We start from the raw sequence: 24,282 nt of genomic DNA, 5'->3' as shown, positions 1-24,282 counted from the left end.
AAATTTTGAGGTCAAAAAAAATGTTGACTTTTTTTGCCCGAAAAAAACGCCATACTATACTATGACGTTTTTTATGACATTTTGAGGTAAAAAAAAATGTTGACTTTTTTTGCCCGAAAAAAACGCCATACTATACTATGACGTTTTTTATGAAATTTTGAGGTCAAAAAAAATGTTGACTTTTTTTGCCCGAAAAAAACGCCATACTATACTATGACGTTTTTTATGACATTTTGAGGCCAAAAATTTTTTGGACTTTTTTTGCCCGAAAAAAACGCCATACTATACTATGATGTTTTTTATGACATTTTGAGGCCAAAAATTTTTTTGACTTTTTTTGCCCGAAAAAAACGCCATACTATACTATGACGTTTTTTATGAAATTTTGAGGTCAAAAAAAATGTTGACTTTTTTTGCCCGAAAAAAACGCTTTTTATGACATTTTGAGGCCAAAAATTTTTTGGACTTTTTTTGCCCGAAAAAAACGCCATACTATACTATGACGTTTTTTATGACATTTTGAGGCCAAAAATTTTTTGGACTTTTTCTGCCCGAAAAAAACACCATACTATACTATGACGTTTTTTATGAAATTTTGAGGTCAAAAAAAATGTTGACTTTTTTTGCCCGAAAAAAACGCCATACTATACTATGACGTTTTTTATGACATTTTGAGGCCAAAAAGTTTTTGGACTTTTTTTGCCCGAAAAAAACGCCATACTATACTATGACGTTTTTTATGAAATTTTGAGGTAAAAAAAAATGTTGACTTTTTTTGCCCGAAAAAAACGCCATACTATACTATGACATTTTTTATGAATTTTTGAGGCCAAAAAAAATTTGGACTTTTTTTGCCCGAAAAAGACGACATACTATACTATGACGTTTTTTATGAAATTTTGAGGCCAACAAAAATGTTGACTTTTTTTGCCCGAAAAAAACGCCATACTATACTATGTTACATACGTTTTTTATGACATTTTGAGGCCATACAAAACATGACTTTTTTTTTGCAGATTTTGATGCTTTACTGTACTATCACTTTTTTGGCACATTTTGAGGCCATACTAAAGTATGAATTTTTTTGCCAATTCTGAAGCTTTACTAAAAGTCAGGAAGCCCTGACTAAAAGTTGTGAAAAGCTTTGGTCTGGGTTACACAGTCCGGCCGTGGCGCCGCCATGAAATTGAACCTTCGCCAACACACAGGAAATTGATGTATTTATTCCTTTATCTCCCACATACTTCAGTCAATGTGGATCAAACTTTACAGTCATGTTGATCATGTGATCCAGAACAGATTGATGTACTGATATCATGATACACAAATAGTGCCAACTACTGGGAATAGGAAATATGTGTATTTTTCATGTAGTTATGTGTATTTTTCATGTAGTTCACTGGAAAGCAGACCAGATGAAGAGGGAGAAACTTATCAGCATACAAAAGAGAACACAGTGACATGCTCTTATTATGCTACACACAAACAGCACCTACTGCGGGAGAAGACATGTCTTTTGTACATGTGTATGTTTCTTTATATCTGGAGAGCAGATGAGATTAGGGCTGTTGGAAAAAAGAGAAGAGAAGATAGTGGAGGCATTGGTGCAGTTGACCTCCTTTTACTTGGAGTCATAAATGTCTGTTTACGTCAGTGTGCCATGTGAGCTATATAATGGAAATACATACATTCTACATAGATGTGTTAACATGGAGTTGTCATGACAAGCTGTGTAGATTTAGGATTTTGTGTGGATATTACATCATCAAACTATTAGCAAGGCACTGCAGGGAATTGAACCCCACCCCAGTGTACTAGGTGTACCATAACCAGTGCCTTTTGCTTTTTGAAGTGATGTAAAGGTAAAGCAAAACCTATATTTCAACAGCATTCCTTAAATATTGTGTTATCAACAAATCTAGTTAGAATGAGATATGGCAGTCGTGGAAATGCTGTTGTAATGTAGGAAAGATGTCTTTTCTGTTGCTGTATACTGCTGTGCTTCCCTGGGGAGAAGAGCAGTAGAGAGGAGAGGACATAGGAAGACTGTTGTGCGTGGCTGCGATTCCCGTGGCTGCTTGCAGCTTTGTTATTGTTATTTATCAAAGATACAGAATAGATTTTATCATCAGTTAGTTTTTAAGCTTTAGTAAAACAAAGGAAACTAGTAAAATCCAACTAGTAAACAAATTTTGAAGTTTGGCTTTGTGGCTGCAATTTTGTATAAATCAACTTTTCTTTATTTTTTTAAACACCCTTAGGGGTTTTGCAACAAGCTGGGAACAGGATATCAACATTCAGTATCATCACCTTGTAAAGTGGTCATGATTAAAGAGTTAGCAAAAACTTGCCTCTTAAATATCCAGTAGACATGGAGCATTTGTTGATTTGCTAGCCATCAAAATGAGTGAGTCCAATATTCACATTCACCTTATAGCTCATTTTTGGTCTCTGCCAAGCCCTGAGGGAAATCTGTGGCTATTTGGCTGTCAAGTGCTCCACTGTGTTCACTACCTAGTTCAGAACTTCCTCTGTCTGCTGTTTGGCACCAAGCAGGTAGTTTTCCGGGGGTTTATCCAGTGTTTTTGGGTCCAAGACACCAGGCATCTACAAATTCAGGTGTCAAAGCCAATAAAATGCATCTCTTTCATCTTCAGTCACAATTCATGGGCAACTTTGTCTTGGTACCGTGAAATTGACTGGTGGGGAAAGGGAGTGTGCTTCACAGTCAAGGATTGAGGACATCCTACACATTGCAAATGTTTATCAAATACCAACAGCCTCTTTCTGCATGGAAAATACAAGCGCATTATGCTGTCGGGAGAGACCCAGAAACATCAACAACAGCCAGAGAACTGTGGTTGTTATGTAAGCTGAATCAAATTGATCCTATGGGGATCGACTCGTTGGGCTTGAGTTGCAGTGACATGGATGAAAATTCAGGCACAATAATGTGTAAGTGCTTGCAGAGGGCAAATCACTGCTGCGGTGCTTGTTATTAAACACGACTGCATAATCTGATTGCATGTATCAAATTCTCTTTAACATTACACATCCCTATAATGTCCAGATGCTTTAGTTTCAGTCATTTGGCTTGTAATTGTAAGAACAGGTTACCTGTCACTTATCTTCACTCACCAGACGTCATCAACAAAATAACTTGCTCCTAAAGACCTGCAGTATGTTTGTCTACCATGTCCCCAAAGTACAGAAGAGCTAAAGGACCTCACAGCACATCACTGAGAAAACAATCTGGAGATTAATCAATAATGAAAATAATCAGCAGTTGCAGCCCTACTTATGTTAGTCACTTTACTGGATTCAAATGCAGTACCTGAATATCCCATAATGATCTACAGTCAGTGTTGTTGCTGAAGCTTTCCCATTCAGTCAGATTGGAAATCTGAAAAAAAAAAAATATATATATATATATTATTTTGTTTGTACATTAACATTTTGTTTTAGTATGACTATTGCATACTGTCATGGCAGCTATCAAGAGCTTCAGTCTGTATAAATAAGAAGTTATTATGTCTATCTATCTATCTATCTGTCTATCTATCTATCTATCTATCTATTATGTAGCTGCTGTAAATCAAACAGCAGACATCTAAACACAAATCTCACTGCTAATAAGAAAACTTGCCTGGGGGATGAAACAGAGCAATTGTGTCTCTGAGGTGGAAGACAGCAGAGCAGGGGGAAAAAAATTGCTAGAGAAAAAAAAAAAAAAGAAAATTCTGACAATATGTTTGAAGCAGTGAGAGACGGAGGTGAGCCGGGTGGAGGAGGGGTGGGACCTCCGAGGCTTTGGAGCCAATTTGAGGACCTTGTGATGCAAAACCAGTCCTCAGCAACAGACAGTTCCCATGGCAACGGTGAGCTGCCAAAGTTCCTTGTTGACAAATGACAGCTCCCCTCTCCTCAGCACTCGCCCGGCGATGTCTGTGTGTGTGTGTGTGTGTGTGTGTTATTTGGTTGGCAAGACCCCATTTTTGCCTTAGGTACAGGGGGAGAGGGGGTGACAGACAGACAGAGAAAAAAAGATCATTGTTTTGTGTATGCAGACATGCATACAGTATCCACACACACACACACACACACACACACAGTAGCTTTAATGTCTTGCATACCCTTACTGGCTTCTAAATTATTTGCTTAACTGTATGCTCTTAATGTTGTACTTTTATAACTGTTTCATGAACAGTTGTATCATGTAACATGTTTGTGCACAACATAGTTATGATATTACAGGTAGGCTACTGGTAATTATGTACACTTGTGTATATGAGTACAGTGATTCACAAGTAGGGGCACATGTACCTCAGAGAGTGGCTCTACAGTTGCTAGGGGCTATGTGGAAAGATTGTAGAATTATTCAACTAATTTGAGGAAATTGTGATTTGATTAGACAAAAAATCACATATAAAGTCTATTACATAAATATCTATCTACTTAAATTTTTTGGGGGAAAAATTATGATCATGAGTGCTGCTTATGCAATAATACATCTGTTAAAGTTTCGGCCCAGTAACATTACGAGTAATGAAATGAGAGACAGTGATACTGAGGCATCTGAAGTGGAAGCAGAGAAAGATGGGGGCAGGCTGAGCGGCAGGATACACACACCCCTGCGGCAGAGGTGTCGTGAAAAGATGATCTTCCATCCTCACCTCGCAACAGAGCTGTCAAGATGTTCAGACCCGTGATTTAACCTCCCCACTTCACACTGTTACGTCCTACCAACACACACATACGCCTGCACACATACCGTCTACAGTATGTGCTACAATGGCTTAGCTGCTTCCAAGCAATCCGGAGCAATGTCACACAAAACCTGTGCAGTATTAGAAATAATCCAGTAATTAGGGCACACATAGTGAGCACTATTAATGGATCAAAAGAACATTTAAACTAAAGCCCAGTAATGCCAGTGGATGTCACAGTACTGTGTAAGCACTGACTGCACTATGTTAGTGAATGGAGTATGGAAGAGTATGTTTTCAAATTGTCTTATTGGCTTATCTCGAGGTTGTATGGGATGCAGGTAGAAGGGTTTGTTTCATGTTGCGACAAAAGTGAATATTGCAGGGACAATAGATATGACAGGGAGCACAGGGAGGAATGTGGAGGTGACTGCTCAGAGCGTAATGTCAAAAAGATTAACAAGAATCGAGCGGCAAAGTGACACCTGAGAGACATTTGGCGAGTGCAATAAGCTGCAGTGCTGCACTCCACTGAACAGCAGACAGGATTGGAGGCAAGACAATAAAGAGGAATTCACACACCTACATTAACACACACATCTCATTGTATTGCACTTGAAAGCTGCAAGAATCAGCACATCTGTAATGTGAGGGAATCAAGGAGAAGGCAATATTTTTTCAACATTTCTTTTACTGATCTTTACACTTGTCACAGAACATCACAAAATTATCAGAGCAGACGTGCTCTTTTGTTGTTTTTAATAACAGACAATGCGGTTTTACATGTTCTTGTCTCAGAAACAAATATTGCTTTGTCAAATTCTTTAATTAAAAAAAAAAATACCACCGATAATCACAGGGTTTAGAGAATTAAAATTAAATAGGCTGGTACTCGACTCGTTGTGTTGCAGATATGACACTGATGCCATTAGGGACTTTAAACTGTCAGTTTTATACATCAGAATTAAAGACAGGACAAGGTAGGAATAATTCCACCTTGCAAAACCAACTCAACTGGGACCATCTAAATGACTTGTGCCTTAAAGTACTTCACAAAAAATGAAAGAAATAAAAATAAAAATCACTACTGATGGATGTATCATTTCTTTTTTTTTTGTAAAACAACTTTGGATGGGTTTTTTTTTTTTTTCGTCAGTGTGAGGAACCTAATCTTTAAAAGTCCCAAACAAGAGACACATCAACAAACAAGAAACCACTGATCATGCTATCATGACAGAAACTCATTTACGTAGAACTGGTTTGGTTTGTCCTTGATTGGTTAATTCTTTTGAACAAGTAGAAAAGATCTCCTCTGAGGTGTTGTATATCTCACAGGTCTATTTTATTTATTTTAAAATGACATACACTCATATACTCACCAATCTATACTCAACAGCCTGACGATGTTCTACAACCAATGTGATTTCACTCTACCACGTTTGACTGATTTGATTGTGACACACACACACACACGTGTGAACCTGCAAAGGCAGAGCATACTTTGACAGTTAAAGGAATAATTCAACATTTTCTGTCATGTCTGAACAATAAATGTGAAGTTGGAGATGGGAGACGTTTAGCTTAGCTTAGCAGAAATACTGGAAACAGGGGAAAAACATCCAGTCTGCTCCATCCACAAGTAACAGAATCCAGCTACCAACACCTCTAAAGCCCACTAATTAACATGTTACATCTTGTTTGCTCACAAGACCTAAACTGTAAAAATAACATGCTTGGAATAAGGAAGTTGCAACCCCCCATAAAACCACAGTACCTGTTAATTAGTGAGCCACAGAGGAGCTGGTAGGCACATTTTGTCACCTCAGGACTGAGGCAGGCCTGCTGTTTCCCTGTGTCCGGTCTTTATGCTAAGCCAAGCGTCTGCTGTCTCCAGTGTCGCATTTACTGCACAGACATGAAAGGGATATTGTTGTTGGATGAAGCTAATTTTAACTGACATTATGTGGGATGAGCTGTTACCTGTGCCAGACAGAGGAAGTACCAGGCTTTGGGTGCGATATGAAGCAGAGTGGGCCGATCCAAACTGGACGTAAGTGAGATAAAGGTCAACATGTTAGCATCAGCAAACCCTTGTTTGTTTATTTTCCTTACATTAATAATTTTCATTCAACTTGTTTCACTCCATACTTTTCTCCTGGTCATCTAACTCCTCCCCTTCAGTGGCTCTATGCGCCCCCCACCCCCCCGCCTCCCAGGGGGGCCTGCCCCCCAGTTTCATTGGTCAATACAAATTACTTCCAAATGGGCAAACCCCAGATAATTTGTTGAACGCCATTGGCCAGGTATGAATGAAAGTGTGACTGACTGACTGAAGTGTGTTTCTTGTTTGATGATGAAACATTTGTTTGTTTGAACCATTAAACAACTGATTGGAAGGAAAACAGCAAAACCGACATTGATGCATATGTATTTACAGCATCTAATTATAATGATGACATTTAAATCTTTCAAATCAGAGAATGAGATTGCGTTTGATGTTTTTATATTCAAATCATTTTTAGTAAATACTCATCAGTGGACAGACCAGCCAAACCATAACGAGCTTTCCAAGACTTTTGCAACTGTCCTTTGAGACTGGCTTCACGTTTGTGCATCGTCAAAACAGGCAGTGCTAGAAAACATGCATTTTGAACTAAAAAACAAACTGAACACATTGTGGGTGTGGAAATTTTGTTTGACTGAAGATTTTAACAACATTTGAAAGGATCCCTGCATTTAACTACATGCCCTGTTTTAGTCAAATGCAGTCGTTTGGAATGCAAGAGAGCTACTTAGTAACAAGAACAATTACATTAACACATAATACACGTATCTATAAAAACACTAAGGCACTTGATATTGTGATTTAACATTTCCAATGCTAATGATTGTTGTCTCTTAAAACAATTTGAAGAACACACACTGTGCCGCCGCTGCAGCACAGTCACTCGCTGTTGCCTGAGACAGCATCAGAATCAACGGGCACACACAACCGTGTGCAACCCATGTTTATATAATAATAATAATAACAGCTTCAAATCAAGTTTTAAAATGCTACATCATATCTTGCAAACGCACGCGCACATACTCGCACAGAAGCAAACACTCGCAAACCCACATCCCTTCATTTCATAGGCTTGTTTAGGGTCCTGAAACGAGACCGTTGCACCAATATATAGCCCCATTTGAGACCTTTTAGTTTTGTGCTGTGGGGCTTGAAAATGGTCTTGGAGACAGTGCAATAGCAAGCTTCACTCCACCTCTGGGATTTCAGATCCCACCATATGTGACCTTAGCCTTCATAATTGCTTGAGAAATGTTTCCAGTGCCAAGAAAGGCCAAGAATTTTCTGTTTAACATCTGACCATAAAATTAGAAGTAGAGCTGAATTGAGTTTGTCTGTGTGTAGAGTATATTAGACCATTAAAATAAAGCTGACTTGGCATTACAATAGTGTAGGTAGCCCACGCCTGCATCTGAATAATCTTCAACTGATGACAGTTGTCGTCATCATTATATTTTCATTCTAACGGATGTAGAATTAAGTAAATCCTCAGAAAGCAATTACTGTCTATGAGCCCTGCGGTGCCAGAAGCCAACCTTGTGGAGCTCCCTCTCTGAGGCCCACTGACAAGGTCTCACAACCTGCTCCTCCTCCTCTTCCTCTTCCTCCTCCTCCTCTTCTTCCTCCTCCTGCTCTCCCTCCTCCTCCTCTTCTACCCTATCTGTCATGCAGCTGTCCTCCTCTGTCCTTGGGTGTGTATGACCCAGCAAGGTCCTAGTCCTACTTTTCTGGCTTGACTTGTCTTTAACAACATCAAGAGAGGGCCCTGCTTGTCTTCTTTCATCATCTTCTTCCTCCTCCTCTTCCCTCTCTTCTTCTTCTTCATTTTCCTCCTCCTCTTCGACATCTTCATCCTCATCATCACGCTCTTCTACGGCCACCGTCAGCCCTAACTTGCTATGGCTAGCTAGCTGAAAAAATGAGGAGGAGTGTGGTGTGGACGGGCAGGAAGAGAGTGCTGCGTCATACATGGAGAACGGGAGGTGGAGGTAGTGTCCTGCAGTGGCCGCCGCTGCGTAGATGCAGCAGCATGTCTGGGCACAGTCAGGGCGAAGGTCCCCCTGTCCTCCACGGACCATTCGGAAGCGCTTACGGAATGGCGGTCCGGCTTGTGGGGCTAAGCAGATCCGGGTGGGTACTGCTCCGTGGAGAGCCTGGTGAGCAAGGTTGGTGTTGGGCGGGAGGACGCAAGGGCCAGTGGCGAATGCTGGGTTTGGTGGGAAGCACCAGTCAGTGCTCTGGAGCAGGATCTCGGCTCGCAGACGCCGAAGGAGGTTGTTAACAAGAACGGAGCGTCGGAGGAAGGCCTCAGGGTCGTCAATGAATCTCATCTTCTCCAGGGAGAGACGCAGCACGTGGGCACGCTCCTCCAAAACTGGTGCAACCTGAAGGGCAGGTCAGGTTTAGGTCAGATTTTCATCTCTTTTAACTAAGATATTGATGCAAATCAAAACGCAAGTAAGGCCTCAAAAAGACAAGCAACAAGCAACAAACAAGCAAGCATAACTGTCATGCTTCAGCTTTAACATCAGTTTACTGATTTATCACGTAGCATTTACAGAAATCTGATCTGATATACTTTATTTGAATGTCCGTATTCTTCATGTATAATCGATGTGCTATATTGCACAATGAATCCACAATGAATCAGAAATGTAGTGTGTCATGTACACCACTTACTGCTAACAATACCACAATGATAAATAAAACACACTTCAGAGTAAATTATGAAAATGTGATGAAAAATGATGTTCTACAATGAGTTTGGTTAAAACAAATCTGACCAAAAGAGATTTTGAATAACCTTGTTAGTTGCATTAGTACAGTCTACTACAATATGGCATTTTAATTAGGTCATTTAGGATACTCTGTGTGCCCCCTAACTGGGCATATCAGTGCATTAATACTTACAGTCTGGCAGTATGTCCTGAAACTGAAGGAAGGTTCATCATCATCATCAACAAACTTCCTTTTGAAGTATGCAATCCTTGATACCGAGACATGATCGGGAACTCGCCTACAGGGGGGCTCTGCAGGGAGAGACCATACCACCATAAATCAAGTGCACTGTGGGACGGTTTCATGTTTTCACATCTTGGACATAAAACGAAACAGTACTTCATGTTTTCATAATTTACACTTAGAAAAATGATTCTTAATTTGAGGTGAAAGGACTGTTTGGTACAAACCTGTACAGAATTTCTGATCCTTGAACATCTATGCAACTACCATAGCCCGAGGTTATTTTGCAGAACAGCATCTGATTAAATCAAGCTTAAATAAATGACTGAATGAACATCTGTGTTGGGTGTGTGTACCTTGTGTAAATTGCTCTTCAGAGCTGCATGGTGGGGCAGGGTTTGTCAGGCAGCTCTTAGTGCAGCGCTCCGATTCCCATATGGGCTGATATGTGGAGAGCGGAGGGTCTCCTTCTGGGTCCAGGAAAGGATTCATGGACAAAACAAGGGTCATCTCTCTCTCTGAGTTCGGTCTGGAAAAAAAGAAAATACAGAATACAAATCAGTACAATCAGGTGGACAACAAAGCAGTCAAATCACTAATCAGCTAAAAATATGAATCCTTAGCTTTAAAAAATGTGGAAACGGAATGATAACCTGAGGACATTTTCCCCTCATTCAGTGCATCCCTCAATGTTCTGTAAACTAACACGTTTATCATAAGTAAATTCAGCACCGGTGTATAAACTATTTATGCATATTAACAGTGTGCATGTTGTCCCCGTAAATCTCACAAGCATTTTGCATATGCCTTCCTAATGATGTGGTAAATGTTAACAAGATGTTTATCTATGATACTGGCAAATACGCTGGTGTTGTGTGGAGGAGTAACCAGCTTCTGTGCAAGCTGTGTGACAAATCTGAACAACAATAATGGTGAGCACTAAAAATTGGCAGATGGCTGGCAACTCTGTGATATGTAACAAGTGGGACACAGATGGAGAGATGACACCCACTCACACCACGAATTCCCTATTGATTAGGTGGTAGGAGAGTTAGTGAGATGTTTGACACCAATTTGTTCGGTGAAATGGATCCCACACATGGAAATGCACTGGGAAGCTGAGTCAACAGCATGGTAATCTGGGAAGCAGAGGAGATGTGCACTCTGCCAGTGGCTCCAGCGCACACGGCAAACAACTTGACAAAATACATCAAACACGACGCCTGTTTGATTTGAATGAATGTAAATTTCTGTCTTTTTCTAAATAATACACATTTTTGAAGCCATCACTTTATGTTGTAAATGAAAGTGACGCAGATAAGAAGAAACATGAGGCCGACACATTACTTGCAGCGAGCGGTGCTAACCCGCCAACTGAGCTTTTTTCAGTCTGAAAACAGAGCCCTACTGTGAAGACACCGAGGGGGCCTGAGAGCCAAAGTCTGTCTGTGATTCTCTAAATCCAAAAAAAATAAAAATATTGTCCTTTTGATCACAGTGAATGGCTGTCATTTGGTTTGTTGTTGTTTCCTCCCCTTCATGCAGAATGCAAAGCCAGCTGTTTGAGGCATAAGCAGCTGGACGTCCTTGTCACCACCTTTCCTCCTCAAAGCTTCTCCTGCCTCCCCCCACCCCCCTTTCTCTCTACCTGCCCGCATGAGCAGATGTCATCGCCCACAACCCATCTTGACAGACCAAACTGAAGCGACACCATCTCAGCCTCACCCCCGTTGGGTAGCTGATTAAAATGTCCGCTTCAATAAGCTCCCTGCTTTGCTTAGATGAACAGTTTTATTTCTGTGTGCTGCCTTTTCTAGTGTTTGCTTTTAACAGACTAATCAGACACACCTAAAACCACTGAAACATCACCTCAGACTGAGCTGCTCTCACCAGCCCCAGGGAGCAATGGATTACATAGAACGGCTTTACATTTTGTATTTTTAATACATTTTTAAGGATTTATCAGACACGTTTTAAGATTAACTACAACAGCCTGGTACTTTTTCTGCGTCACTGCAGCTGAAATAACACTTCTATTCGTATCGTCTATTTTGTCAATTTTGCTCCAAATCTTATCATAACTCATGAACAAGAGCCCGTCTGTGAATTGCCAGTTTATGGCAGTGAAGGTGTCCCCTTACAAACTGCCCAGGGCAAAGACTAAAGGCGTCTCTACACAGAAAGTGTTTCAGCTGTGTCTTTCAGTCTTTCGTAATAGTTGAGTTCCTATTTTAACCCGATTTTGATTATTATTTGACCTCTAAATGTTATATATTGACACATGGAATACATCAGGAAAGAGTCACCTCACATACAGTTCTGGAAATGTTCACCTGAGAACCTAAGGATCAGTCCTACACAAAAAACACAGGGTCATCGCTGTAGGGGCCCACTGTCCCCCAAGATGTACTGCCAGTTGTGTGGCAGGTGAAAGTGGAACAATCATTCTGGTGGGAAAAGAGACAACATCAGAGGTGGAGAGACACCTCTGATGTTGTCTCACGCAATTGTCTGCACTCACCTCAGGCCAACAGAGTAAGTGACACAGACCACATCTCATTGAAACTGTAGAATCAAAATTTGGCGGAAAAGAATACAACATTCAGTTTACTTCCATTGTTCGCCAACAAATTCTGGCTGGGTTTGGTTTTCTGCTCACGGTCCAATGGAGCCTGCAACTCATCTATTCCAGTTCTGGTCATAATCCATCGTGTTACATTATGGATTGTTCACATGTTGTAGCGCATTGTGAGAGTCAAACCGTAATTGTGTGAGCTAGATTTCACTGCTGAGGGCTCCCCCACCGAGGACCACCAACTAGGGCCAATTATGTCACTGTTATCGAGCGCTAGTGCCATGGTTAATTAGCAGCTTTGGCCCTTCTTATTTCCCCCCTGAGCTGCTTTTTTACCCTCAGCTATTTTCCTCTCCATCACCTCCCCTCACTGCCGCTGTTGCTACGTTTGCTTGGGCACAAAGAAACAAGCATGCCATCACTCCCCCTGCCCTCCGTAGGGACCTCCATCTCGACATCTCCCCCTCCCTGTTTTACCGTCGCTTTCATCCCCCAGTCTCAATCTCTCTCTCTCTCCTTCTGTCTCTCTCTCCCTCTTCCTCTGTCTCTCTCGCTGACATCCTTTCAACAGCGGTCACAGTTGACAGCTCTCTGAACCGGGGGGGTGGAAAAGAAAAAAAAAACAAAAAACAATGAGAATACAGACAGAGCAGGCTTCCCTACATGTACAGCAATACTTCTTGTTCTTCAAAGAAAAGGAGGGGGAGGAGGAGGGGAGACTGTGAACAAGTGTGTGTGCGTCTGTGAAAGAGGAAGGGAGAAACGGGTTGAGAAATAAAAACAAGGAATGAGGAGAGAAAAAATCTCCTGGGGGGATATCATCCCTCTCTTTCTCTATTTTTGTCTGTAACTCACAGGAATGTGAGACTAAGTGAGAGCGAGTGCGAGCTGTGTGTGTGTGATTGTGTTAAACAGAGTGTGTATTTTGAGGAACAAAAAAAAAAAAAAATGAGCGTGTACAAGTGTATGCAAGTGCGTGTGAGTGTGTATGTGAGGCACGGCTTCACCTCTGTTCAGTCACAGCTCCTCTGGCTTTATCCCTCTTATCTTCCCTCTCTCACAGCCTCCCTACCTCTGTCTGACTCTCTATCTCGCCTTCTTTTTCATTACACCCTTTGATGATGAGAAGTTAATTGCAGTGCCAGGGCACGAGACAAACCGTGGGAGGGAGGCAGAGAGTGATAGAGAATAGGAGGAGAGAATGGTGGGAGCTGGATGGGGCAGATAGAAGGGGGGCTGAGGGAGGGATGGATAGATGGAATGAGTCAGGAAAGGGAAGATAAGTGCTTTAGGAGCCTTGTCATGAGTGGAGACAGATCGCCCGCGGGGATGATTTCTGCTGCTGTGATTGACTCACTCCCTCCAGCGCTGAGATAGACAGGCACACACACACTCAGACATGCACAGCTTGTAGTGTCCTCAAATATTTTGGAGGGAAAGTCAACTAAGGCCATGACAGTCAACCAAGGTGCTGCAGGACCACCACTACTAATATCAGATTCTGGCTTTTCACATATACTGATATCACATTCTAATGATATCCACTGTCTTTGGCAGCTTGGAAGACTTTAATTGGGGATTTAGATTAAATTCTGGTATTCTGTAAGTAACAACATTTACATTTACTTTCTACATTCTCGAAAACAGTATCACCCACGACCACACAAATGAATCCTTCTTCAAGAGAAAATCTAAAGGAACAGGTGTGCAGGAGTGACCTTTCTGGGTGATGCAGTACAGGAACATATCTGAGCAACAAAGATGGAGACTACTTTAACAAAAGGAGTTATCCCTTCCTGTATTTCACAATAAAAGCAGAAAAAGATTTGTGTAGCAGAAATCTCTATCCTACTTTGTTAATCATTTTGGTCTTGGTCTAGTAAAAAGTGGGAATGCAACACATAAATGAAATAAATCTGGTTGAGTACTTTCTCCTGTTCTTTACTGTTCAACTTAGTCGAGTTTCCAGGTTGTCTAGGTCTGACTAAGAAAATCCATTTTTATTTTTCTGCACACACATTCCTCTGCTGCATGTCTTAGATATGAGGACTGCACGAACACCAGCAGCTCTTATTTTCACATTTTGTTTGCAATTTCAGCACAATATCCACATAAGGTTTTTGTGATGAAAATGGTGCTGCCTCTGGTCACAGGCATTTACGTTATTAAGGTGGCTAAACTATGACTGTCCGCTCTCTAAACCACAACCTGTGTCAAATAGCGATCTGAAAAATAAACCGTGTAACAATATATGGGGAAGCTTTTAGCTTATCTGCTTGTTATCTTCATTCTGTCAGCTGTGGCCTTTTAAGAGTGTTTGGTAGTTCACCTCAACCTGCGTTTAATAAAAAACAGTCAAAGAAAACTGATATTTAAGCCAAACATGGGGGAAGGTTTCATTTGTACAGTGATTCTGGGGGAGTATGAAACATGCCTCTAATAAACTTTGTGCTCTCGCAAAGTAATTTTCTCTGCGGCCTCAAAAATGCTAATCGATCCAGCATGTGTTTGACAGAGTGTATGCTGTATCACTTTGTGTGTGTATGTGTGTGTGTGTTAAGTGTTTACTCCCTGTTCTTTTGGCCAGGTTTCTAGTAAGTGTTTCCGAGCCTTAAGGGAACAGATAGCAGTGAAAAGAGTTCATGTCTGTGGTTTTCACATCAAAATAGATCCCAGACGGCCCGAGAGGGTCTTCACAGCACACACACGCATGCACTCTGTCACAACTGAAGAAGTGTAGTCAGGAAGATAAATTGTAGAAGAGGGAATTCTGGGGGTGTGAGCGTGTTGGTAAGTTTTTGTTCTGGCATATTCCATTACCATAAATGACATATGGACACACCCAGTGCATCAAGATCACAAATTAAATAAAGACTTACAAAGTACATACGAGTGCTGACTATGCATTTATGATTACAGTCGTAGAATTTCAGGGAAAACTGAAATTGATGAAACAGGGTTGTGTTATTATAAAAATGTATATTTTTGTAATATGTGTATTTAACCCTCCTGTTGACCCGAAGACAACAGGAGGGTTAATCTCAATTACTATGTGTTTCTGGGCAAAAAACATTTTTTGAAAATACTTCTTCATTGCAACAAAATTAGCAGGGTCTGTGAATGTGCATTTGTCATCTGGGTTAAACCAGAACATTATCAAATGACTGAATTGCAATTTCCTAACTCATGTTGGGCCAATTCATTGTTTTCCACTTTGCCAATTTTCCCACAGATGAACTATCTCATGATTAACTGCCTGATTCGCCATCTTAACATTTGTTTTGGTTAAGTTGTTGCACACTGGATATTCCAAGATTGCTAGAGGCCGTGTGTAAAGGAAGTGCTTGAAAACTAAATATCACAAATTACCTTATTAATCATAGATATACAGTAAAATAACTTTCAATATCTATCTTTTTTATTATCTAGCATGAATTGTTATTATCTGTGATTAACGTCACGTCCTAATGATACAAATACTATTTTCTATTTAACAGACAAGATAACAATACAATACAGACATTTCACTGGTGGAACAGTTAAAATGAAATGGCCAAATTGAGGCAGCAAACTGGCAGGAGAGTCAAATGAAATGTTTTCCATATGTAGAAAGCACTGGGAAGTGTGTTGACAGTAACCTTGTGCATATGTACAAAGTGAGAAAAATCGTTTTATAAGTCACTCTTGACAATGTCAGCTCTTGTCAGTGTCAGCTCTTGTGTATGTCAGTACTTATCCCTGTGTAGACACAGACAGGTGTGTGTGTGTGTGTGTGTACAGTGATAGTTTGTGTGGTGGACCAAATCTAAGCAATACATCTCCGCAGCGAGGAGATAAGTGGGCGTAGCCCTTAAAGAGCTGCCTGTGGTTGCATTGACAGGAGCTTCAACAGCAGGCTTCCCAGAGCTCTATGATCTCACGGCAGGCACTTTGAATCTCACAGGAAGAGGGAAAACTTGTGTACTGGTGCTGCCTTCCCTGCTCCCCTGCATTTCTTTTTTAGTCTGATACCTGCTGCCTCTGCTCACACACACAAACTGAATGCTGATGTGTTTTGACAGGGACAGGGCTACTGAAATCTGTCACATGTGGAGTACCTGTTGTATCTTTATAGTGTTACCTGGTCACCTGCAACACTGACACTTAGCCTTTTAAATCCTCTTTTCTCTCTTGTATTACATGCACACAAAGTGCAATGACGTTCAATCTAGGTGCTATTGCAAAAGTTGCAAATCCAATCAAATATGACACAAAACCCCTTTGCAGCCAGAGACACTTTTGGCCACACAAAGTGTAAATTAGACTGGGGTCTCGTCTACGATGTAACAAATATGGACACAGAAATGTGCAGAAATGAACAAAATAACTAAGAAGTGCACACAAAGTCAGTCATTCCAAAAGAGTGCAGCTGCCAGCAGTGATTTTACAGTTCACGAATTAACTCTCACTTGGTATTAGAAAATATCCAGACACTGGGTTATTTATGACCACTGATCTTTTTTTTCTTTGTAAAAATCTCTTTTTAGTTATTTATCTATTACCCTGTGGACTTTTCATTGGAAATATGCTGTTTCAATTCAGTGTTTCTCATGTTATGGCCTTCTGAATGGCTTTTAGACACTATCCACCTACAAGGTAAAAACCAGGCAGAAAGTGGGCTAATGACTAATAAACCGTAGGAGAGAAAGTCATCAAGATGTTGATCATCGTACTGTAACTGAGAACTCTGAGCCAAGATACAGCCCACTTCTTCTCAATATGGAGACGCTTCATTCCATGGCGTGGGGGTGGAGAGTGTGTGAGTGCTGGCATCAGAGGGTGAAGCGCACAGCAAGACAGAGCAGATAGAGAACAGATAATAGGTTTCATGATATCAAGTTCTCCTTGAGAGTAGTAACAACAAGGCACTGTACGCCGTGAATCAAAATTGAGACACTCAAATAGGGAGCAATTAGCCCCCCGCTAGTAGAGTGGACCACAGTCACACAGAAACACTAAGAATAGCCACAATGAGCAAGAGAAGCTGAAGATTCTTTGCAGAGGCATGCTCGCAAAAACAAATCAATGCAGGAACACTGAATTTATGCTTTTTGGACTTTCACAGAAACTTTGATTCACTGAAAACCTCAATGATCTTCTCCTTCACACACACCCATGTGTGAAGTTAGATCCTATTTACATTTATACTAGTAGACATCTGTGTGATCTGTTGCACATGATGTCCATGCATGTTTACAAAACATGTTTCAGAGAGCCACTCAGGGTGACATCTTGGCCCTACTTTATTAAATCAACCCCACTATTTTCATTTGCTCTACTGGTGCTACTACATATATATTTTTTAGCCCATGTGCCGCATACCCATACTGGATGTAATGAACAGTAACAATGAGTCTGTGCCATAATTCAAGGCATTGATAATGAAGCCAGATGGCACTTAGTTCAGCACACTTCTCTATGCCTAATTCATATTTTAACGAAGAAGAAGATAACAGACACATTTCATCATCTAAGGCTGATGAAATGTAGGCAGTCCAGTTGAGAGAAATTACCTTCTCAGTGGACAATTATGTATGCAACTTAACAGTGATAACTTGCTGTGTTTCTACAACATATTGTTGAAAACAGCATTTTTTACCATATTGGTATTGGGTATAAACAGACATTGTCAACGATTGTAATTTAGGGTTTTTCAGAATCATTCAGCATCAGTGTTTTTGTTTGGGGATGAGTCTGTTTTAAGGAAAACCTGATGTTGGACGAAAATAACAGCCAGCCAAGCGGCAGCCTCTTCTGTCGTTCCACTCTTATGTTGTGCTATATTGATATTTTCTCCTTTTTTTTCCGGTTGCATCTTAGATTGTGTTTGTGCCAGCTTGCAGCCTGTCAGGAGGCATCAGAGCAGTGTGCAAATGGTGGAGGGCCGTCTTGGCCGCAATGGCGTGACTAAGCCGGGTTCAGGGCCCTCAGGGTTTCACCCGGCGCTCTTCTTGCTGAGTGGTGACACATGTGTTGTGACAGGGCGGCTGTACGGAGCTGCATTATGGTCTATCTGGGGTTGGCTTGTTGTGGCTGTGAGGGTTAACAGGCCATGGCTCTCTGGGTACGTCAGTGCCAAGCTCCTAGAGGTGGATGTGGCACATTACAGACAGAAAAGGGCATCGGCATGTGCTTATTAAAAACAAAACAAAACAAAACCCTCTTTGTCACATTACAGTCTCCCTAAGTAATCCATTTTACAAAAAAGGACCATTTTAAAGGGGTTTTCAAGCTATGTTCTTTGTATTAGGGTATGAAATTGAAGGACATTTTCAAAGCTAATGAAATGGGTGTAAAATCCACAACAATCACACACATGTTACTGGTTATGACAAGTGATAAACTACTTTTACTTTCTGGAATGTGCAGCATTTTAGACCAGTGTTTGTACATGTTGCATTAATTGCGTCAAAATAAACTAATTATCACAATCTAAATTATTTGCAGACACATACAGGAGAGAACTGTGAGGAATCATTGAGAAAAGATTTCTTTTTTTTTGGAGTAACAAAGATTTTCAAGTGCAGGATCTCAGGTTGTAAATAAAGTTTTTTTTTAGTGAGGGTGAAGTCATAAAGTCTTTGCTATAAATAAAGGTCACGTCACACCTTCCTCTATTTTTACACTCGTGTAGAAACAAATGTGTGTTCTCCTTTCCTCTCAAGTTGTCCACCTTAACTGTGTCTTTCTGGAGCACAAAGGCGTATTCATGACAGGGAAGCAGTGCCTGAGGGGAAGAAAGAAGTCTGGGGCTACACCCTGCAGTCCTCTCTCTCTCTCTCTCTCTCACACACACACACACACACACACACAAACACAAACATACACACACTAAAGCAGCTCAACTTGTCTTGGCTGAAGCCTTTTACACAAAACAGAGCAGCAAAAGAGAGGGACAAAGGGAATGAGATGTGAAGCCAGCCAACTATCATCACCAGCGACTCTACTGCAATATACATTATCCTCTGCACCTGCTTTATTCCACCTTTCTGGCAAATTATAAACCATTACAGGTCTGTGTATGAGCAAAACACTTCAAGTGCTGTTAATTTTATGCTTGGCACTGCGTCTGCTGAAAGGCAGCCTTTAAAAAATGTATCGAATCTCCTTCAGCGTGCACTACATGTCTGCTCAGAGCCGTGTTTTGAAATGCTGTTCCAGATGTGAGACTCTGCGCCCTGCTGAGAGAGATGAATGTCTAGGGGGCTGCAGGCTACCTACAGGTTCACATCCTTAATGAGCAGAAGAGTCTGCTGAGAGCAAGATATGATTGATAGCGCCGCGACAGAATTGGAAGAGGGGAATCGCAGCGAGGGCTTTTGATAAAGACGATGGGGTGGAGGGCTTTGGCAGGCGGCAAAGAGAAGGAATCTGGCATCGGACTTGCCCGAGCTAGATGCCAGGAACCCGTCCACCATGCTGCAAAGCCAGAGTGCTTCCTCTTGTTACAACCCCTCTTCTCTGGTCTGGGAGTTTAATCTGAGCTGGATGCTCTTCCCTGTTGCGTGCCTCACTATATTCCACATAACACACTTTTCCCTCCAAGGGAAACAAATAGCAAAGGTGGAATTCCTGGCAAGTGACTCCGGATGTTTCTGGCAGTGAGTGGAGGTGAAGCGCATCCAACCCTATTACCAGCCCACTGTGCTAGAAGCCCTTCTTTCACCAAAACAGCAGATAAAGAAGGTTAGCGACAGAGAGGAGATGGTGTTTATTTATAGTACTTATTCACAAGACATGTTATGCTGGAATTTTCTTTTAATCCTTTCTGGGGCTAACAGAGTGTTAATGGTCCACTCTGAGCGGACTCGATGCCTGTGACACTAAGTCTAAGAGAGCACAGAAATGACATCAAGGAGAGAATTACAACAGAAGCTCAGAATTCAGCTAACTCGCCTAAACCCCCTTCCTTTCAGAAGGCAGCAGTAATACAGGCAACCGCCACTTCAGGATTTGCAGCCAAGCACAGTCCCCACAAAATAATGAAGTGAGGCTGGATGGATGCCAGGAGGGTGGCTGGTTATGTCAGCCTGCATAATGTGTTAGACCAGGGTCTCTGTCATGTCATACTTATAAGCTATCGCCTGCCCTGATTCTCATTAGTCCTGCAGTATCACATCTAATCAATCTAATAAAGGTTTATCCAATAATTTACTCAGTGCAGTGAGCATTATGTACATTAAAAACCCTGTCTTGACTACTACAATTAAGCTAAATAAACCTTAAACTCATTAAATTTTAATTAGCTGTATTTATTTTATATACTTACTAAGTTGTTAACTTTGCTTAATTGAAATTAATTACAACTACTCTGGAAGAGTACTTCACATACCATTTACTGGTTAAGATCACCCTCAGAATAAGTCATTGTTTTCCTCTCAGCATAACATAACTGAATGGCACATATAAGTATGGGCGGCAACAAGGGATCTGCACTTGCCAAAAAATTAGTTTGACCCTAGATGGGATGCTGCAAGGTTTTCTTAATTATTACACTGTGGAAACAAAGACACTTGTTAATTGCAAGCCACTGAAAAAAAAAACAGATAAACAACAGTATGTGAGAGACATTATTTATGATATTGCATAGCCTACTTTTACTTCTCAGTATGAAGCCAGGTGAACCTGACGCTCACATTTTTGACGTGTTTAGCTGTAGGAATGTCAGCTCACCTGTCTTGAATTGTTTTGACGTCGTCCTCGGCTCCACACTTGCTTTGTGATAACGACTGAAATCCAAGGAGCGTTGATAAAAAATGAAAAACTCCTGCTGAATAAATACTACCGTGTCCTCCGCTGGCTCCGCGCGTCGTTCTAATTTTAGCCACGAGCAGACACGCGAAGCACACGGGCGGTTTAAACGCTACTTACGTAATTACTAGTTAATTGGCTACTTGTCTAAATACTAATTATTAAGCGCGCGCGTTTCTCTCACTAGATCCGCGCGAAGCATCCCCACGCGCTCTCCACACTGGCAAAGGTAGACAGCTGTTTTTCTTTTTCTCTTCTTTCTTTTGTTTTCTTTTCTTTTCTTTCTTTCTTTCTTTCTTCTGTCCTCAATGAAGAGAAAAAGGTGCGCAGTAGCTGTTTCGGTTGTGCGGCAGCTTAGTCCATTCAAGGTGGCTTCCCCTGCTGAAGGTCCCGGACAGCTCACGTAGTCACGGCCGAGCTGACAGTTCATATGAATGTGTGGCGGAGAAAACAACACCAGCGTCGCAGCTCCGTTCCCTCCAGTCAACTACTGCTGAGGAGTTCAGGTGCCGCTCGGAAGTTTACCCACTCTCTCGGTCACCGAGCTGGGTGTCAGCAGTCAGTGACTCATGGGAACGTTTAGAGTTACTGCTCCTGTTGATTGTGTTTAAAGCCGCAGATAACGATTATTTTCAGCATCGAGTAATTTGTCAACTGTTTTCTAGATTATTTTTTTTAGTATATAAACCGTTAAAAAAAATCCAGTCTACTACATCTTCAGTTTACTTGCTTCATCCAACCAACAATATAAAATCGTTTGATACTTAATTTGCTATAACATAAGACCAAGACAAGCAGCAAATTTTACATTTGAAAGGCTGGAGACTGGACATTTCTGACATTTTCACTTGTTTTAAATGATGAATCGATGGATCAAAATTAGGGTTGTGACCGACAATTAATCTCCCTATAAGTAGTTAATCGATCGACAGATTCATCATATGCTTTGTAAACAATTCTATCTGTCTTACTCCCCCTCGTCAAATATTCAACTCAACTTTAAAAAACTGATTTTTAGATTTTTACGTTTCATCTCTAATAATGTTTTATGGACATCAGTGAATGGATTTCCTGTGTTTGTAAGCCCAGTTAATATTACTGAGCCATCAGTTCATTAACATAGCCACATATGACCAATTTTACCGCTGACTTGCTTATCACTGTTTTCATTTACTTTGGTGTTAATTTTCTCCTAAATGTCAAATTACTGCCACTTTGCTCGGGCCTGTGAACTGAATTCGTAATTATTATATTTCCGACAGCACGTGAAGCCATTCCAACACTTTTTTTTTAGACGGGTTGTGTGTTGGATATCTGCTCTGCAGGGATGTGACCGACAAAGAGAGGGGAGGGAGCAAGCCCCTCTCATCTGTTATGCATTTCCCCTTTGATTCAGCAGCAGCCACTGAATCTTATTTTCCAGCATTTCTCCCCCTAAGCGCTTTGTTCTGTGTTCAGCGGTGGAATGTGCTGGAGAACACAGTTAATTGTAAAAACCTTCTATCTCTGATCTTGTTTTCTCCCACTTTACCTGTTTTTTTGCAACAGCTAAAACTGCTAGAAATGAAAGATGCAGGTTTGTGAGAACACAAAGCAGGGGTGTCAGCTCAGTCAGACCTACATCACGGCAGAGTCCCTGCAGAGTGGAACAAAAAGTGATGGTTTATCTGTATAATAACAAGTGCTCCCCAGTTTGCTTTTTCAAAAGATTTTAAGACAACAAACAACATTAAATCTGAACTCACAGGAAGGTATAAGGGATGTTACACCTGGACATATCCACCTGGATGACATTTGTCTTTTCTATTTCTGTCCCTAAAATGAACTAATTCCAATCTCAGTCACTTTCAGATACGCTACTATTCAACTGCTTCTTCTTTAATTTCAGCAGCTAAGTAGCTGCTGCACCCTGTAGGTGCAAAACAGCCTGTTTTCAATGAAATGAGGCAACACCGTACAAGTCAGAAAAACTTTGCAGTACTCGTTTAAATTCATTGTAGTTTTGAATTTAACTAGGAAAAACAAAGGTTTATGGAATTATTGAAGTTCAGATTTACAATTTTAGTGCTTATTTGCCACGCTGCCACATAAACAGTAAAATGCAATACTTGCTCCACCTGTTGGTTGTTTTGTGGCAACGCGGAGTGAGCCGAATTTTGTAGACTTGCCAAAAGCCCAAACCCTCACTGTGTGAAAAGACTCAACACTGTGTTATGAGCAACCCCCTGCTCCTCCACATACAGAGCACAAATTAGATGTTTGTTCATATCAGCACTAGTGTAGTGCTTCAGGGCAAATGTCAGTATGTGAACACGAAGATATGATGATATGTGGTTTTAAAAAACTGCTCCAACACAAGCATTTTTTTTTTCTTTTTTGGTCTTTTTTAAACAATAATATCATCACATATAAACAGTCTCTATCATAAATCAATTTTTATGACATTTTACAACTCAAACTCAGCCTGAAGTACATTTACAAATACATTAAGACACTGTGACACAAGGTAGCTGAGTGAGAAACAGTAAGGCACCGATGCCGTCTGTGGCATAGGTAGTTTCCAAACTAAAAGGAGAAAATAAATCAATCAGAACCAGCATTAAAAACCAGAAGAGTCCTCAAAATGTGTCAAGAGAATGAAAGCAAAAGAAACAATACTGCAAAGCATCAATATATAGTTTTAAAAACCTTCTCAGTGAAACACATCTTGTGAAAGATGGTCATTATGATTGAATTTTTATAACCAGCTGAATAACTAATGATGAAAATTAAACTACTGAATACTTAATATCACTAGATTAACAGCATTTAAATACAGTATATGGTGCACAGAGTTTCTAATCACTCATTTGAACTTCTCTTTCTTTGACGACATGACTTGTAGGATATAACTTGACAGGGAGGAGGTGTGACTGATCCTTGGCAGCCCAGATGTTTACAGTATATTTCAATTTTTTGTCTCGATTTCTCCAGTACATTTTGATCACCCTGCTTTTTTCTTTTTGTTTGTTTGCTTTTTACTGTTCTTGATTTTTTAGACACAAAAATGAATTTAAGCAAACTGAAAAGAGTTTAACATCAGTGATGGTGTTTAAATAAGTGCACCTAGGTGCATCTAGGTTCTCAGGGGCTTTACAGACTGCCATCCTTCATACTTTTTTGCTTCCGTAGTTTGGCAGCTAGAT

The 24,282-nt window shown here is 40.8% G+C and overlaps 1 protein-coding gene across 1 annotated transcript; it reads right to left on the bottom strand.

Annotated features, from left to right (window-relative positions):
• Positions 1–5,838: 5,838 nt before the first annotated feature.
• On the bottom strand, positions 5,839–21,556 carry sertad4 (SERTA domain containing 4). The gene is made up of 4 exons (XM_041061542.1): positions 21,020–21,556; positions 10,089–10,261; positions 9,682–9,800; positions 5,839–9,155 (listed from the first exon to the last, which is right to left on the bottom strand). Exons 2-4 carry the CDS (start codon positions 10,240–10,242, stop codon positions 8,271–8,273), a joined length of 1,158 nt encoding a protein of 385 aa, XP_040917476.1. The 5' UTR covers positions 10,243–10,261; positions 21,020–21,556; the 3' UTR covers positions 5,839–8,270.
• Between the last annotated feature and the right edge of the window lie 2,726 nt (positions 21,557–24,282).

Source organism: Toxotes jaculatrix, chromosome 17 (assembly GCF_017976425.1).
Source record: "Toxotes jaculatrix isolate fToxJac2 chromosome 17, fToxJac2.pri, whole genome shotgun sequence".
NCBI lineage: Eukaryota > Metazoa > Chordata > Actinopteri > Toxotidae > Toxotes > Toxotes jaculatrix.
This window is presented reverse-complemented; position numbering and strand designations above follow the sequence as displayed.